At 40.2% G+C, this 13,753-nt stretch overlaps 1 protein-coding gene across 1 annotated transcript; it reads left to right on the top strand.

The window, feature by feature from the left end:
* The first annotated feature begins 219 nt into the window (after window positions 1-219).
* LOC130471770 (uncharacterized) lies at window positions 220-1,998 on the top strand. Its single transcript, XM_056842064.1, has one exon. It carries the CDS (start codon window positions 220-222, stop codon window positions 1,996-1,998), a length of 1,779 nt encoding a protein of 592 aa, XP_056698042.1.
* Window positions 1,999-13,753: the final 11,755 nt, after the last annotated feature.

Here is a 13,753-nt window from a genome sequence, read left to right as displayed (position 1 = left end):
TAAAAAAATTATATTCAAGTTTCTAGATTATTTTTTTAATAGCTAGTTTTACAGATTGTTTCTTATTAGTTGTTTGTGTTAATTTATGTGCCAAATTACTTTTAAAATTTATGTTGACCTAGTACGGTACAATAAGTGTATATTAGTGAAAGTCTAACATGCGTGACTATACTTTACAATATGTTTTCATTTCCAATGGTTGGTGTATAGAAAATAGAAATGGATCGAAGTTGGATTTCAACAAAAATTCCGAGTGACCCAGAATATCAAGCAGGTGTAAGGGAATTCATTAAGTTTGCTGTTAAGAATGGTGGAGGCCGCTCCAAGCTACGTTGTCCTTGTATCATGTGCCATAATTTCTTGCATAAGAGACCCGGAGAAATTCTTAATCATTTATCTAAATGGGCATTTGATAAAACATATACATGTTGGATTTGGCACGGCGAATGCAGGGACGAAACAACGGTCGGTAACTCTGAGGCTAATGTTTGTGAAGGTCATAATACGAATGAGGGAGATAGGTTAGAGGAAATGCTTCATCAAGTTGAGGAAGCTTTTGATGAAGACCCTTTCACATTTGAGAGCTTGCTAAATGACTCCGAAAAGCCTCTCTATGAAGGCTGCACTAAGTATACAAGGTTGTCTGCAATAATAAGGTTGTATAACGTGAAGGCGAGCCAGGGTTTGACTGATATAGACTTTAATTTGATACTGGAAGTGTTCAAAGATATGCTTCCAGATGATAATGTCCTTCCAAGTCGTACATATGAGGCAAAAAAGACATTAAGCCTTATGGGTTTACCTTATGAGAAAATTCATGCTTGCCCTAACGATTGCATGTTGTATAGAAATCAAAATGAGTCATTAGAGAGTTGCTCAGTTTGTAATGCCTCGAGGTACAAGAAAGAGGAAGGACGAGTCCCTGCTAAGGTATTATGGTATTTTCCAATAATACCGAGGTTTAAAAGGCTATTTTCTAATGCGAGAGATGCCGAGAAGTTGACATGGCATTTTGATAGTCGAGAAGATGATGGATTTCTTAGGCACCCCGCTGACTCACCACAATGGAGGTTTATTGATGGGAAATTCCCCGAGTTTGCCAAAGAAAAGCGTAATCTACGCCTTGCTTTGTCTACTGATGGGTTCAATCCATTTGGCTCCTTGAGTAGCACTTATAGTACTTGGCCTGTTGTTTTGATTACCTACAACTTATCTCCCACACTTTGCATGAAAAGAAGGTATATGATGTTATCATTGCTAATTTCTGGTCCAAGACAGCCTGGTAATGACATCGACGTGTATTTGGCTCCTCTGATCGACGATTTGAAGATGCTTTGGGAAACAGGTGTAGAAGTGTTTGATGCATATCGAAATGAGAAATTTAATTTGAAAGCAATGTTGTTCTGCACTATTCAAGATTTTCCGGCATATGGTAATTTTTCTGGGTATACAGTGAAAGGGAAGGCAGCATGCCCCTTATGTATGGAGCAATTTCCGGGACATTGGTTGAACGGATCAGGGAAGCATGTGTTTGATAGTCATCGTGTATTTCTGCCATGTGATCATCACTATCGTTACATGAAAAAGGCCTTCAATGGGAAACAAGAATTTGGAGAGCGTCCAAAGATCATGTCTGGTGTAGAGGTGTTTGAGAAGATAAAAGATATCCAGATCACATTTGGGAAGAAACATCGAAATTTTCTTTCTAAGCAAGGGTTTAAGAAGTGTTCAAAATTGTGGAGCTTGCCATATTGGAGATTTCTTTTCGTGAGACATTCTCTTGATGTGATGCATATTGAGAAGAATGTGTGTGATAGTCTAATTGGTACATTATTGAACATCCCTGGGAAGACTAAAGATGGCCCGAAATCTAGAGCTGACTTAGAGACACTTGGGATCAGACAGGAACTCCATGTTGTTGAGAAGGAGAGTGGTCGAAAATACTTGCCTCCTGCTGCGTATACACTGTCTAGGAAAGAGAAAATTGTTAGGTTATGATACATATGACATTACATAGATCATGCGGAAACAACCATTAACCCAGGACAACATATTATTTACACATAATCATATAACATAATTTAGATGCATACTCTTTGTTGCGTGCCCTCCCTAGCTGCGCCCGAACCGAACAAGAACAAGTCTTTAGGACTCCAAGTGTCGTCCCTCCGTAGATAGTCCACAGCACGTCCGGATCCGCCTTAAGATTGACCAACTAGAATCGCCCTTAAGGTACTAGAAAATTTCGGCACTTTTATGAGCAAGATGTGTGTTTTAATTTTCTCTCAAAAAACTCACTTTTGAATACTTTGAAACTTGTTATAAATTGTGAGCCCTAGCCTCATATTTATAGGGGTATGGAAAGGGAATCGAAATCCTATTCAGATACAAATTAATTAAACCTAGAATCCTACAAGAACTCTAATTTAATTAATTTATCAAATAGAATTAGGAATTTAATCATTAACCGAACTCTGCATGTTTTAGGAAACGTGCACGAACACAAACACTTGCACACACACGCACGGCAGCCACGATGGGCCCCCATGCGTGCGCGCGAGCAGCAGCCCACGCAGCGCCCGCGCGCGCTGCGCGCTGCGCGTGCTGTGCGCGCTGTGCGCGCTGCGCAGCCTGCTGGGCCTGGCCTTGCGCTGGGCCTGGCGTGGCTGTTTGTGCGGCGCGCTTGGCTTGCTGGGCGATGGCCTGGCTTCATGCTGGGCCCTCGTCCGGCAGGCCTCGTCCGATGCTTATTCGTACGATGCGCTTCCGATTAAATTTTCCGATTCCGGAATTCATTTCCGATACGAATAATATTTAATATTTCCGATTCCGGAATTAATTTCCGTTTCGAACAAATATTTAATATTTCCGTTTCCGGAATTATTTTCCGATTCCGGTAATATTTCCGATTCTGACAATATTTCCGTTTCCGGCAATATTTCCGATTCTGGCAATATTTCCATTTCCGATAATATTTTCCGATACGTACCATGTTTCCGTTTCCGGCAACATCTACGACTTGGATAATATTTATATTTCCGATACGATCCATATTTCCGTTTCCGGCAATATCATCGTTTCCGGAGTATTCATTTCTTGCCTGTGACGATCTTAGCTCCCACTGAAACCAAGATCCGTCGGTTCCGAATATTCATAGATGGAGTATTTAATGCCATTAAATACTTGATCCGTTTACGTACTATTTGTGTGACCCTACGGGTTCAGTCAAGAGTAAGCTGTGGATTAATATCATTAATTCCACTTGAACTGAAGCGGCCTCTAGCTAGGCATTCAGCTCACTTGATCTCACTGAATTATTAACTTGTTAATTAATACTGAACCGCATTTATTAGACTTAACATAGAATGAATACTTGGACCAAGGGCATTATTTCCTTCAGTCTCCCACTTGTCCTTAGGGACAAGTGTGCATTTCCTAATTCCTTTGTCGCTCGATGCTTGCTCTTGAACATAAGGTAAGAGTTGTCATCCTTATTATGTCCAGAGGTGTTCCTCGGTTTCAGAGTTCAACTGATCAAATAAACAGATAATCATAGCCTATGATTCATCCGAGCACGGCCATGCATTTCACAGTTTCTAGCTCTCCGAGTGGCCTTGTACAACTTTTAAGCATCTCATCCCGATTTATGGGAGGACAATCCCAATCTTGCGATCTTGAGATTAGACTTCGTTTGATAGGTGATTACCTGAGCGTTGCCTTTATAGCCTCCTTTTATGGTGCGACGGTTGGTCAACGTCAAAGCAACCAGTTCTCAAACAAGCAATCTCAAATCACTCAGGTATTGAGGATTTAGTGTCTAATAATTTAATGAAATTTACTCATGACAGATTTTCATCTCTTACAGTAAAGTTTCATAGGTCTTGTCCGATACTAGTCTTCCCAAAGTAAGTATCTATGCAAATGGTTATGACATTGCCATGTCCACATAGTTCAAGAAACAGAACTACTAGTCATCTTGCATTCTAATCGTCTAACGTTTTCTATGCGTCTAATTTTATAGAAAACTCCGATTAGGGACCATTTTCAACCTTTGACATTCAAGTTCACTTGATAGACATTTCTTAGTCACAGGACTGGTCCTGACAGTCTATCTTGAATATATCGTCAAATTGAAGGGACTCATCATTTAATAAACCATAAATTAAATGGAAAAATGAATTCATTTCATTTATTGTGAATGATTAACCAATAATGTTTTACAAAGATTTAAACTCTAAAACTTTAAAACATTAAACAGAGACATCAAAGCCATTCTCCAATATGCTTGATTCCCATAGCTGCAGTGTGCGAGTTGTGCTTCGCCTGCGGCAGAGGTTTAGTTAATGGATCTGATATGTTGTCATCAGTTCCAATTTTGCTTATCTCGACTTCTTTTCTTTCAACGAACTCTCGTAGAAGGTGAAATCTACGAAGTACATGCTTGACTCTCTGGTGGTGTCTAGGCTCTTTTGCCTGTGCAATAGCTCCGTTATTATCACAATACAGGGCTATTGGTCCTTTAATGGAGGGGACTACACCAAGTTCTCCTATGAACTTCCTTAGCCATATAGCTTCCTTTGCTGCTTCATGTGCAGCAATGTACTCCGCTTCAGTTGTAGAATCCGCAATGGTGCTTTGCTTAGCACTTTTCCAGCTTACTGCTCCTCCGTTGAGGCAGAAGACAAACCCAGACTGTGATCTAAAATCATCTTTGTCGGTTTGGAAACTTGCGTCCGTATAGCCTTTAACAATTAATTCATCATCTCCACCATAGACCAGGAAGTCATCTTTGTGCCTTTTCAGGTACTTCAGAATATTCTTGGCAGCAGTCCAATGCGCCTCTCCTGGGTCTGACTGGTATCTGCTCGTAGCACTGAGTGCGTACGCAACATCCGGGCGTGTACATATCATAGCATACATTATTGAACCAATCAATGATGCATATGGAATCCCATTCATTCGTCTACGCTCATCAAGTGTTTTTGGGCACTGAGTCTTGCTTAGAGTCATTCCATGAGACATGGGTAGGTAGCCTCGCTTGGAGTCCGCCATCTTGAACCTATCAAGCACCTTATTGATATAAGTGCTTTGACTAAGTCCAATCATCTTTTTAGATCTATCTCTGTAAATCTTGATGCCCAATATGTACTGTGCTTCTCCTAGATCCTTCATCGAAAAACATTTCCCAAGCCAAATTTTGACAGAGTTCAACATAGGAATGTCATTTCCGATAAGCAATATGTCGTCGACATATAATACTAGGAAAGCAATTTTGCTCCCACTGACCTTCTTGTATACACAAGATTCGTCCGCGTTCTTGATGAAACCAAAGTCACTGACTGCTTCATCAAAACGTATATTCCAGCTCCTGGATGCCTGCTTCAATCCGTAGATTGACTTCTTTAGCTTGCATACCTTTTTAGCATTCTTTGGATCCTCAAAACCTTCAGGCTGTGTCATAAACACAGTTTCTGTTAAAACGCCGTTTTAAGAAAGCAGTTTTGACATCCATCTGCCATATTTCGTAATCGTAATATGCAGCGATTGCTAACATTATTCGAATAGACTTTAGCATTGCAACTGGTGAAAAGGTTTCATCGTAATCCACACCGTGGACTTGCCTGTAACCTTTTGCGACCAATCTAGCTTTGAAAACTTCAAGTTTCCCATCCTTGTCCTTTTTCAGTTTGAAAACCCATTTGCTTCCAATGGCTTGGTAGCCATCTGGCAAATCGACCAAATCCCATACTTGGTTTTCAGACATGGAGTCTAATTCAGATTGCATGGCTTCTTGCCATTGCTTGGAGCTAGGGCTCATCATAGCTTGTTTGTAAGTCGCAGGTTCATCACTTTCAAGTAGTAGAACGTCATAGCTCTCGTTCGTCAAAATACCTAAGTACCTTTCCGGTTGAGATCTATATCTTTGCGATCTACGCGGGGTAACATTTCTAGATTGACCATGATTCTCACCAGATTCTTCTAAAGATCTCTGAGTTTCATCCTGAATGTCATCTTGAGCATTCTCTAGAGTTTGTTGTTCGACTCGAATTTCTTCGAGGTCTACTTTTCTCCCACTTGTCATTTTGGAAATGTGATCCTTCTCCAAAAAGACACCATCTCGAGCAACAAACACTTTGTTCTCAGATGTATTGTAGAAGTAATACCCCTTTGTTTCCTTTGGATAGCCCACAAGGATACATTTGTCAGATTTTGGATGAAGTTTGTCTAAAATTAATCGTTTGACGTATACTTCACATCCCCAAATCTTAAGAAAAGACACATTTGGAGGCTTTCCAAACCATAATTCGTATGGAGTCTTTTCGACAGCTTTAGACGGAGCTCTATTTATAGTGAGTGCAGCTGTATTTAGTGCATGTCCCCAAAATTCTAATGGAAGTTCGGCCTGACCCATCATTGACCTGACCATGTCTAGCAAGGTTCTGTTCCTCCGTTCTGACACACCGTTCCATTGTGGTGTTCCAGGAGGAGTCAATTCTGATAGAATTCCACATTCTTTCAGATGGTCATCAAATTCATAGCTCAGATATTCACCGCCTCTATCAGACCGCAGTGCCTTAATCTTCTTGCCTAATTGATTCTCTACTTCACTCTGAAATTCCTTGAATTTGTCAAAGGATTCAGACTTATGCTTCATTAGGTAGACATAACCATACCTACTGAAGTCATCAGTGAAAGTGATAAAGTAGCTGAAACCACCTCTAGCATTTGTACTCATTGGTCCACATACATCTGTATGGATTAAACCCAATAGTTCATTTGCTCTTTCTCCAACTTTAGAGAAAGGTTGCTTTGTCATTTTGCCAAGTAAACATGATTCGCATTTACCATAATCCTCTAAGTCAAATGGTTCTAGAATTCCTTCCCTTTGAAGTCTTTCTAAGCGTTTCAAGTTTATATGGCCTAATCGACAATGCCACAGATAGGTGAGATCTGAATCATCCTTTTTGGCCTTTTTGGTATTTATGTTATATACTTGTTTGTCGTGATCTAATAAATAAAGTCCATTGACTAATCTAGCAGATCCATAAAACATCTCTTTAAAATAAAACGAACAACTATTGTCTTTTATTATAAAGGAAAATCCCTTAGCATCTAAGCAAGAAACTGAAATGATGTTTTTAGTAAGACTTGGAACATGGAAACATTCTTCCAGTTCCAAAACTAGCCCGGAGGGCAACGACAAATAGTAAGTTCCTACGGCTAATGCAGCAATCCGTGCTCCATTTCCCACTCGTAGGTCGACTTCACCCTTGCTTAACTTTCTACTTCTTCTTAGTCCCTGTGGATTGGAACATAAGTGTGAGCCACAACCTGTATCTAATACCCAAGAAGTTGAATTAGCAAGTATACAGTCTATAACGAAAATACCTGAAGATGGAACTACTGTTCCGTTCTTCTGATCTTCCTTTAGCTTCAAGCAATCTCTCTTCCAATGCCCCTTCTTCTTGCAGTAGAAGCATTCGGATTTAGAAGTGGGTTGACTGACCTTCCTCTTTGCAGATTTGGCGCCAGTTTGCTTAGTTGGGCTGGCCTTGTTGCCACCTTTCTTAGCATTCCTCTTCTTTCCAGATTTCTTGAACTTGCCCCCACGCACCATAAGCACATCCTGCTTATCACTTTTGAGCGTCTTTTCAGCGGTCTTCAGCATACCGTGAAGCTCAGTGAGCGTTTTGTCCAGACTATTCATACTGTAGTTCAGTTTGAACTGATCATACCCGCTATGAAGAGAATGGAGGATGGTGTCTATAGCCATTTCCTGAGAAAATTGCTGATCCAGCCGACTCATATTCTCAATGAGTCCAATCATTTTGAGAACATGTGGACTTACGGGCTCGCCTTTCTTAAGCTTGGTCTCAAGAATTTGCCTATGAGTCTCGAATCTTTCGACTCGAGCCAGATCTTGGAACATGTTCTTCAACTCACTGATGATTGTGAAAGCATCTGAGTTGATGAACATTTTCTGCAGATCCGCACTCATGGTGGCGAGCATTAGACATTTCACATCCTTGTTGGCATCAATCCAACGATTGAGGGCTGCCTGAGTGACCCCGTCGCCTGCAGCTTCGGGCATCGCCTCATCTAGGACATACTCCTTTTCTTCCTGCATAAGAACTATTTGCAAGTTCCTTTGCCAGTCAAGGAAGTTTTTCCCGTTCAACTTCTCCTTTTCGAGAATTGATCGAATGTTGAATGAATTGTTGTTTGCCATATTAAAAACTACAATTGAAAAGAATAAACAAATAAATAACCATTCACAGTTTCTCTTAATAAACTTAAATTCTAGCATACATGCATAATTCAATGTTTATTAAGCATTTTATTCAAATTATGTGTTCCGGCAGGTGTGAATAAAATGATTCCAAGATCCTAAAATCATTGAAGAACTAAGCACAGTTTGTCGACTTAATCCTAGAACATCTTAGGTAAGCAAAAGCCTTTTGCTAATAGTCTAGAAACTATTCTTGGTTGATAGGTACGTCTAAGAACTTATTAGGTAAACCTATCGAATTTGCCACGACATAAAAGGACTCCTTACTTATATCGTTGAGTTTCACCAAAACTAACATGTACTCACAATTATTTGTGTACCTTGCCCCTTTAGGACCAATAAGTAACACCTCGCTGAGCGAAAACTATTACTAGATTGATGTAAAGGATATCCAAGCAAGTGTATATTTTGGCATGGCACCTTTTAACTCAATTTTTAAGTTTGGAACTTAAGGCTCTTACTATGTTGGTTAGATTTTAAGTGAACTAAAATCCTTAATCATGCAACATAATCAAGCTTTTGATCTCATGCATTTTAAGACATATTTAAAACAATAAATAACTTAAAGCATGCATAAGATAAATGTGATCTAGTATGGCCCGACTTCATCTTGAAGCTTTGACTTCAAAGTCCGTCTTGAAAATCTCCGTGGGAGGCACCATTTTCTTCAAATAGGATAAGCTATAACTAATTACAACTATTTGATGGTTCGCAGACCATATTTGAATTGAAAAACAACTTTGGTACTTTAGACCAATTACATTCAAATTAATGGTACGCAGACCATATTTTCTATCCTATTTGGGCCATACTAGTCACTTCATAACCTGCAAAACAGTACATATACAATATATACTATTCACCCATTCATTATCATGAATGGCCCACATAGCTGGTTAGTAAAACACATTATGCATCACGTAAACATTTGCAGCAATTAATCAAGGGCACCAATAATCTACCAATTATTCAGTCCTTATTAATTCTAATCAAGTTGTTTTAACCTTAAGGATTTGTAGACCTAATCAAGAGTTTATGACTAAAAAGCGCTCCCACTTAAACCAACAAATTTATATGCTTTACTTATTTTAAACATAAAAATGTATTTCTAGTCCAACCGGAAACATACAAATTTAATTAAAATTTAAAGCTCATATCAATTTATAGTTGAATCCAAAAGTTTAATTTAATTTCAGTCGTATTTAAATTAATTCATGATTTTAATTTTAGTAAAATAATTAGAATAAATAAAATTTATTATAATTACAATATTCAAAATTAAAATCCAAGAAAATAATTTAAATTATTAATTTAAAAATTAATTAAAATTACGTGAACTGAAATTTTCAAATTAAACATTCAAAACGATCTTTAATCGTAACGCAAACACCCTACGCGTTGCACGCCCATGGGCCGCACGCACACAGCCATTGCTGGCCATGTGCACGCAGCCCATGCGCTCGTCGCATAGCTGCTGCATCCCCATCGCAAGCCTCCGCACGCATTGGTGCTCGCTGCGCGCGCCAGCGCTCATCGCACGCGAGCTATCGCTCGCAGTGCGGGCGCGACATCGCTCGCTGGGCGCGCGACATCGCTCGCTGGGCGCGCGACATCGCTCGCTGGGCGCGCGAGCCATCGCTCGCTGGGCGCGCGAGCCATCGCTCGCTGGGCGCGCGAGCCATCGCTCGCTGGGCGCGCGACATCGCTCGCTGGGCGCGCGAGCCATCGCTCGCTGGTCGGGCGACATCGCTCGCTGTGCGCGCGAGCAATGCTGGCTGTGCGCGCGAGTCCTCGCTCGTTGTGCGCGCGAGCAATGCTGGGCGCAGTGCTCGTGGCACGCGAGCTTGCGCTCGCTGCGCGCGAGGCTGCGCGCTCTTGTGCGAGGCAGCGCGCGTTGTGGCGCAGCTCGCTTGCTGCCCACACGCGACTGCCTTGGCTCGCCCTTCGCCCATGCCCATTCGTCCATTGCTCGTGGCACACGACACAAGGCAGGGCTGCTGCCTTGTGCTCGTGCACTACGCCCTTGCTCATTGCATTCGTGCCGCACGGGCGACGAGCTCCCTTTCTCGTCGTCGCATGCCCGCATTATACAACACCCCTTAAGGGTAACACGAAGCGTCCATTGCTTCGTGCGTGCAAGTTTTATGAACGAATCGCATAAAAATTTAAAATTTATATTTAAAATTAATGACAAATTAATAAATAATATTAATTTCATAATTTTAGGACGAAAAATCGAAAATTTATTATCCAATTGATTTCCGATTGTTATGGATTCAAGTCTAGGTCATAAAAATTTAAAATTTATCATAAATTTACAATTTTATGGTGGTTTTTAATCATAGGTTTCTAATTAAATTACAATTAATTATGAAAATCAAATTAATTCTAAATTATTCTAATTTTCAACAAATTAATCATAATTACAAATTAGATTGCATAATTAACAAGACTAGGCATTCAAACTTGTTAAACATATGCAGTAGGTCAATCAAAAATTCAAGATTTATCAACAAGAATCGCAAATATTTAATTTAACATCTTAAATTTACGAAATTTTGCATTCGAAAAACTAAAACCTTCGAAAAGTCATAGTTAGGCTTCGAATTTGAGAATTCTGGGTTCGGCAGAAAAATATAATTTTTGTCAAAATTTTAGAATGCCTTTTACATGCGGAATTGACACAAAAATCACTCAATTCGGATGAGTAACGAAGAAACTGCCGAAAAACTGCGTACGTATAATTAAATAAACGCAATTTGCAATTAATTAACAATTACGAAAATTAATCACCCCTTTTAATTCTTGCAAATTTGTAATATTTAACCATGTTCATGCAATTTAGATTATGAAAATAATAAGGGGCTCGTGATACCACTGTTAGGTTATGATACATATGACATTACATAGATCATGCGGAAACAACCATTAACCCAGGACAACATATTATTTACACATAATCATATAGCATAATTTAGATGCATACTCTTTGTTGCGTGCCCTCCCTAGCTGCGCCCGAACCGAACAAGAACAAGTCTTTAGGACTCCAAGTGTCGTCCCTCCGTAGATAGTCCACAGCACGTCCGGATCCGCCTTAAGATTGACCAACTAGAATCGCCCTTAAGGTACTAGAAAATTTCGGCACTTTTATGAGCAAGATGTGTGTTTTAATTTTCTCTCAAAAAACTCACTTTTGAATACTTTGAAACTTGTTATAAATTGTGAGCCCTAGCCTCATATTTATAGGGGTATGGAAAGGGAATCGAAATCCTATTCAGATACAAATTAATTAAACCTAGAATCCTACAAGAACTCTAATTTAATTAATTTATCAAATAGAATTAGGAATTTAATCATTAACCGAACTCTGCATGTTTTAGGAAACGTGCACGAACACAAACACTTGCACACACACGCACGGAAGCCACGATGGGCCCCCATGCGTGCGCGCGAGCAGCAGCCCACGCAGCGCCCGCGCGCGAGCAGCAGCCCACGCAGAGCCCGCGCGCGCTGCGCGCTGCGCGTGCTGTGCGCGCCGTGCGCGCTGCGCAGCCTGCTGGGCCTGGCCTTGCGCTGGGCCTGGCGTGGCTGTTTGTGCGGCGCGCTTGGCTTGCTGGGCGATGGCCTGGCTTCGTGCTGGGCCCTCGTCCGGCAGGCCTCGTCCGATGCTTATTCGTACGATGCGCTTCCGATTAAATTTTCCGATTCCGGAATTCATTTCCGATACGAACAATATTTAATATTTCCGATTCCGGAATTAATTTCCGTTTCGAACAAATATTTAATATTTCCGTTTCCGGAATTATTTTCCGATTCCGGTAATATTTCCGATTCTGACAATATTTCCGTTTCCGGCAATATTTCCGATTCTGGCAATATTTCCATTTCCGATAATATTTTCCGATACGTACCATGTTTCCGTTTCCGGCAACATCTACGACTTGGATAATATTTATATTTCCGATACGATCCATATTTCCGTTTCCGGCAATATCATCGTTTCCGGAGTATTCATTTCTTGCCTGTGACGATCTTAGCTCCCACTGAAACCAAGATCAGTCGGTTCCGAATATTCATAGATGGAGTATTTAATGCCATTAAATACTTGATCCGTTTACGTACTATTTGTGTGACCCTACGGGTTCAGTCAAGAGTAAGCTGTGGATTAATATCATTAATTCCACTTGAACTGAAGCGGCCTCTAGCTAGGCATTCAGCTCACTTGATCTCACTGAATTATTAACTTGTTAATTAATACTGAACCGCATTTATTAGACTTAACATAGAATGCATACTTGGACCAAGGGCATTATTTCCTTCAAAAATCGAGTTATGTGAGAGCTTGGCAGGAGTTAAAGTGCCACAGGGGTATTCTTCTAACATTCGTAGCCTTGTAAACATGGATACCTTGAAGCTTGTGGGCCTTAAGTCTCATGATTGTCATGTCCTAATGCAACAATTATTACCCGTGGCTATTCGTTCAATTTTGCCTAAAAATGTTCGACATGCCATTATCAGACTTTGTTTGTTTTTTAATGCAATTTATAGTAAAGTCATTGATCCTAAAGATTTGAAAGCTTTGGAGGAAGATATTATTATAATTTTATGCCAATTAGAGATGTACTTTCCTCCATCGTTTTTCGATATCATGGTTCATTTGACGGTTCACCTAGTAAGAGAGATAAGATATTGTGGTCCTGTATATTTGAGAGTTCAATGGGCTTTTGAAAGGCAAATGAGAACGTACCAGGGATATGTTACAAATGCTTATCGGCCTGAGGGTTGTATTGCCAAAAAAAATTTCTACGAAGAAGTAGTCGCATATGTTAGTGAATTTATGGTAAATGCAATGAAGATAGGACTTCCTGTATCTCGGCATAGTGGAAGAATGGATGGTCATGGGACCCTAGGTCGTAAACAACTTGATATGTCTTATGAAAACTGGCACAAGGCACATTCATATATTCTGCATAATGAGGATGAAGTTGCACCATATGTCGAAAGACACATGAGACACTTGAGGAAGTACAATCCAAGGGCGAATCCGAAATCCTTAGCTGAAAAACAAAGCAAGTCATTCATTGTTTGGTTCAAAGATGAAGTAATCAGGGAACTTGAGGACCCTTCAGTAGTAGTTTCTGATCGAGTTAAGAGTTTAGCATTTGGACCCAACTTTAGTGCAACTTACTATTCTGGATATGTTATTAATGGCTGCACTTTTTACACCAGGTTTCAAGATGATATTAGTACTATGCAAAACAGTGGGGTTACTTTGGAATCTGAAGCTATTCATTTTGCTAGTGCGAAAGATAAGAATCCGGTTTGTGCTACAATGCGATACTATGGAGTCATTGAAGAGATTTGGGAGTTGCATTACTCTAAGTTTTCGATTCCTGTTTTCAAATGCCAATGGTTTGACAGTAACGGAGTTGTAGAAAGTAGCTTAGGGCAAATATTTGTCAA

This window comes from Spinacia oleracea, chromosome 4, assembly GCF_020520425.1.
Source record: "Spinacia oleracea cultivar Varoflay chromosome 4, BTI_SOV_V1, whole genome shotgun sequence".
Lineage (NCBI taxonomy): Eukaryota > Viridiplantae > Streptophyta > Magnoliopsida > Caryophyllales > Amaranthaceae > Spinacia > Spinacia oleracea.
This window is presented reverse-complemented; position numbering and strand designations above follow the sequence as displayed.

Coding starts and splice junctions, on each gene's coding strand:
- LOC130471770 (XM_056842064.1), top strand. CDS start 220: ATGGATCGAAGTTGGATTTCAACAAAAATTCCGAGTGACCCAGAATAT.